Raw genomic sequence first — 5,313 nt, forward strand, 5'->3', positions numbered from 1 at the left:
AATTTGTTCATATAATGTACGTGACTTTTGGTTAGCTCCTTCTGAAAAATAATTAACTGTTAGAAAAGAGGCAATGCTAGGATATTAAAAATTAGAAAGATCACTCATGACACTCAAACAGTAATTATTTGAATTTTAAGAGAAATATGCCCAAGAATGCAGAAGATACTTCTAATAGAGTATTTCTGAAGAGTGCTTGCTCTTGTGGAAGGAGAAATACTAGAAATTAAATCAATTATATGCTAATCCTAGGGTTAATTAGAGACAAAGCCATCATTTGAAATGCTGCAGAAAACACAAGCAGCTAAACAATCGCCGAAGGGCAAACACATCCAGAGTCCGTACATCTCTTGCAGTGCCTGCCTGTACAGGTAGTTGGTATTTTGAATATGTTTTTCTCCTTTAAATAGCTTCTAATCTCATCTGCTGTGCACGATGCTATCGCTGGGGCTCTGCTTAAGGTAACTCTCACTCATGAGAACTGCAGACCGACAGCTCGGGGAGACCCAGGTCCTTAGAGGAATCAACAACGCAGACAGACCCTCGGTTCAAGGCCTTCCGAAGAACTCTCTCAGCCGTGGGAGCAGAGGCTCGCCCGCCCACGGGAACAAGCCCAAAGTAGGTCATTTCTGAAGTGAGCAGCAGCGTATTCTGCCTGTCTTGTCTAGACGTGTTAAACAGGTAAGTAAGAGCAGAGACTCGAACTGTTCAGGTCTGAGCTTACACTCCCGATACCATGTGAGTACGGCTAATACAGTGTCCACTTTGAAGGCACACTTTGGATGAAAATGGATCAGTATCCCTATATACAGCCCAGGGTTGTTGTCGTCCAACCTACACCCTCAGCATTTCAAGGCACAATGGCTTTGACCTTTTGGGACTCAGCCAGTTCAGGAGCACTGCTGGAGCAGGGCAGTGGGACAGACTGAGGACCCATTACACCACAAGCTTCTGTACCATCATCGGAGTGAAGGAGTAGGCGTTGACCTCTTCACCCCAGCCACCAGTGACAGAACTCGAGGGAATGGCAGGAAGATGTGCCAGGGGAGGTTTAGGCTGGGTATTAGGAAAAGGTTCTTCACCCAGAGGGTGGTGGAGCACTGGAACAGGCTCCCCAGGGAAGCAGTCATGGTGCCAAGCCTGACAGCGTTCAAGAAGCATTTGGACAATGCCCTCAGACACATGGTGTGAATTCTGGGGTTGTCCTGTGCTGGGACAGGAGTTGGACTCGATGATCCTTGTGGGTCCCTTCCAACTCAGGACATTCTATGATTCTATGACCTTATTGGACGTAGCGGGGCAGCAAAGTGAGTTTTGTGTGTGAAAATGATACTCCCCGCCTCCCTCAATTAATTATCAACGATGCTGCCAACACAATGCTAAAGCAATTATTCTGTTAAATAAGTAGCTCAAGTGTCCTGCATAGTGCCACCGTTTAGTGGCACTATTTACAAGTTTTCCATAGAAACATCACTCAGAAGCCTTCAGCCCTGAAGGTGACACCCAAGCAGCACAGCTACTACATCTGAGATTGTCCCCTAAAGAGATTTGAACCTTTCATAACAGCCAAAAATTATAACGAGGTGAAATTTGGCAGTAAACAGAGAGAAAACAGTGATCCTGTTCTCAGACAGAGGTAAGTTTGTTTGCAAATTCTGGTCTTTGCGCAAAGGGATGAACTTTCTCCCCTAAGTCTGAGTCGTCTGCTGTGGCTTAGTGGCAGAGACCAGATCAAGAATAATCCTTATACTTCCTTTTTTTTAACAGCTAAAAATGTTTTCATCTAAAGGGCTCTGGTAGCGGGTTGTTTCATCACCAATTTATGTTGACAAATATAACTATGCCTATAAAGTACACATACATATTCTTTTCCTACTCAAAATCCACACTAAGGAAGTAACTGAGCAGCTCTCTAAACCACTGGTTTTCACCCTGGTACACAGAAAACCTCCCAGGGTTTGTGGACCGCCTTCCTTGAGCCCCTCGATGAAGCCAGAAAAGCTGGCCTGTTTTCAGACAGCCCACGCTGCTTTAAAATGCCCAATCAGACAGTTTAAGGGATCCACGAACTGATGTTAAAAAAAACCAAAACCTTGCTTTAAACTAAATGCCAGGAATCTGTGTTACCATGAAACTCTGCCATATTGGCTATGAAAAGTCAACTGCGTGCAAGAGCCCACAGTTGCTACTGATCTAGGAATGATTTGCTTAAAATCAACACATCACTAAGAACCGTTCAAGAACTACACCAGTATCAAGACTGATGAGCAACAACTACCTGGGACAAACAAAAGGCTCATCAAACTCAGCATCCCAGCAGCCACTGGCGGATGCCTGAGGAACCCACACAGGACCACGTGGCAGGCCTTCCTTAGGACACCTTCAAACAAGCCCAAGACACAACCCAAACCCAAACCAGGAGTCTAAAGAACCTGGACTAAGAAGGTAACACAAAAACTGACAAATATCATTCACTTGGTTTATTTCATACATCAGGTTTATAAATTACTCCCATTAGGATAAGATCTGCTGTGGAAGTGCTCAGAGGAAGAGCACTAGGCAGGCTGGTCAGTGAAGTTAAATTCGTTCCCAACCAAGCGGTCACAACTGTTCATGGGAGAGAGAGGGACACCACGACCTGTTGCAGAATCTGTATCGGGTGTTTCAAGTTCACCTCAAAGCAGGGTCTCAGCGGACGGATGGCTCCAAAACACTCTATCCAGCAATACATTTCCTACAACAAACACAAAGCAGTCATTAAGCAGTGCTTCCTGCAAAACGCTCCAGCAGCCCGTGCTACAGACAGATTTCAAAAGCCTGCAGTATCCAGGCAAGAAGTTTCTGTTACAGAAGCTGGTACAGGCACAGCAGAACGCAGGCACGCAGAGGGAATCACAGCCCACCACAGAAACATCCTCTTTCTCTATTCCTGTAGAGGAACATGCTTTTTCCAGATGATTTATTCACAATGACACATCAAAAGCTCTTGCTTCAAACCAAGAACACATGCTGTGGTCTCAGGAACGTATCCATGTTCCTACTACTGGCTAAGACAATTTTTAAGTAAAGAAAGCCCTTACTAGGTAATTTAATTGCCTCTACGTGACTTCAGAGCTTTTCCACTGACTTGTCCGTAAACACCTACAGTCACCCAGGATGCTACAAGCGCAGCTGACTTTCTTGAAAAGTTTCTTTCAACCTCTGGTTACACCAAGGATCTGCGTGATACATATTTTGAAAATGTAAAAGTAAATTGTTTAAACTTCAACAAGTATCTCTGGAAAAAGAGACTTACAAAAGTACTAACCACTTGCTCTGTGACTTCCAGGCTCACTGATTTCCCTATAAAATACTGTGTAGCTTGAAGGCAAGTATCTTACTTTCATGTAGCAACATTTAAACGTAACTGTTATTCTGACTGGAAGAAACAAGTATTGAGGTGTAAATAGTTTCCTCTGGACTTTTTGCCATCAGCATCCTTTAACGCAAGGCAAGAATCTTCCTAACTCCCTTCTTTCTGTGGCAAGGAATAAAAAAGTTCCCAGCTACACAAAATATGCATTCAGAGGCCCAACAGAAGGCATTGTCTAATTGCTGCTCCAGCTTTATGGATGGTCAGTCTTGTAGAAGATTCAGAACAGCACATTTCATACGCAATTAGAGAAGGAAAAAGAACCCTTGAGAAAGCCAATTTTCCAATGAATTCGGGGTACGTAGTAACCAGCTCTGAACATTCAACTTACTTTTAATAAGTTACAAGGAACAGAAAGGAGTCTGAATTTGCCTAACAACAAAACTAGTCATAAGCCTGAAGCTATTCTACCTAGGATTAGAAGTAAACAGATCTGTCACAGGCTCCACATTACCACAGGACACTTGATTTATTCTTTACCAGAAAGGTTGTCAAGCACTAGCACAGGCTGCCCAGGGCAGTGGGGGAGTCCCCATCCCTGGAGGGATTTAAAAGCCGTGTAGATGTGGTGCTGAGGGACATGGGTTAGTGGTGGCCTTGGCAGTGCTGGGTTAACGGTTGAACTCGATGATCTTAAACGTCCTTTCCAACCAAAACGATTCTACGATTCTACGATTTTACTTCTCAAGAGCCACATTATATTGTGAAAAACCCTCTGCTTGCAAAACAATCACTTGAAAAACATATTTTTATTAATATTTCACCCTTCTGGCACCAATATGATTGTGCCCTGGACAAAGAGAACACATCAACTGTCACACCAGCACAACACTACTACTGAAGCTAAGAGGTGCACAAACAAAACTTACCATTACAGGGAAGTTTAGTCTTCAGTTTTAAACTTGCCACCGATGTAGGGAACATACTGAAGGACCAGCTTCCAGTCTGTGAACCATATTAAACCAGTACCACCTACACCACCCCATGTAAGGAGGGTGGGAGTCCTAAAGAAGAGATACACACATGTGCAGGTAAACGACATTAATTCTTCACTGTAAAACGTCTGGCAAATGCTCATCGCTAAGGTACCCGGGAAAGTTATTTCAATCAAGAAAAAAAAAGCTTGGCTGAAATCTTGAAAGAATCTCACATACACTGAAAAGTATTAGTCCCCAGGAGGGTGGAGATATTTTACAGGAAAGGGTTAATATGCTTTTATTTAAAAAGGGCATCATCAAGCTAAGAAAGGACACACTTATGAGTTCAACTGTTCCACTGCAATAGCTGGTGTCCCCTTATTCTGGCCCGCGGGCTACTTCATTCTCCCTCACACAACCCTGCAAAGCAGCACTCGCTGGCACTGCGACAAACACTTAGAGCTCTGAAACACTCTGAAGACAACCGGAGCAACCCGGAGGCCGAACCCACCTCAGCCCAACCACCGCCAGGCAGACACACACCCCCCTCCCCCCCCAGTCCGCCCCTCTCAGCCCTTCAAACCCAGCCCTGGCGCTGCTCCGCACCCGCGGGGCCGGCCCCAGCGGGGTCACTGCACCTCACACGGAACACAGGGCCGCGGAACAAAGCGAAAGGGAACGGAAGGGGCTCGGGAAACCCTTCAGGCTCCTTAGGTGCGCGGTGAGGGCCACGGCCCGTGGCGGAGTCTACGGTGAGGGGCGCAGAGCAGGCCGCGCGCCCCTCACCCTGGACTCCGGGACCAGCCGCGGTCAGCCCCGCGTACCCAAGGCCCGCTGTGAAGGAGCCGCGGGGTCGGACGGGCAGCCCCGGGCCGGGTCTCACCAGTTCTGGAGGAGCTGGACGTAGCGCGGCCCCACCAACTTGCTCAGCATCGCGCCGCCGCCACCGCCCTCAAAGTCACCCCCGCTGCGCATGCGCGGGCG

At 46.5% G+C, this 5,313-nt stretch overlaps 1 protein-coding gene across 1 annotated transcript; it reads right to left on the bottom strand.

Annotated features, from left to right (window-relative positions):
* Nucleotides 1-2,465: 2,465 nt before the first annotated feature.
* UQCR11 (ubiquinol-cytochrome c reductase, complex III subunit XI) lies at nt 2,466-5,313 on the bottom strand. The gene is made up of 3 exons (XM_068420790.1): nt 5,213-5,313; nt 4,282-4,416; nt 2,466-2,734 (listed from the first exon to the last, which is right to left on the bottom strand). Exons 1-2 carry the CDS (start codon nt 5,302-5,304, stop codon nt 4,296-4,298), a joined length of 213 nt encoding a protein of 70 aa, XP_068276891.1. The 5' UTR covers nt 5,305-5,313; the 3' UTR covers nt 2,466-2,734; nt 4,282-4,295.

Source organism: Nyctibius grandis, chromosome 31, assembly GCF_013368605.1.
Source record: "Nyctibius grandis isolate bNycGra1 chromosome 31, bNycGra1.pri, whole genome shotgun sequence".
Lineage (NCBI taxonomy): Eukaryota > Metazoa > Chordata > Aves > Nyctibiiformes > Nyctibiidae > Nyctibius > Nyctibius grandis.

Excerpts from the sequence above, each read along its gene's own strand:
- UQCR11 (XM_068420790.1), bottom strand. The coding sequence starts at position 5,304 with ATGCGCAGCGGGGGTGACTTTGAGGGCGGTGGCGGCGGCGCGATGCTG. Across the intron at positions 4,417-5,212 it reads GTCCAGCTCCTCCAGAACTG|GACTCCCACCCTCCTTACAT; the intron begins GTGAGACCCGGC and ends TCTCTTCTTTAG.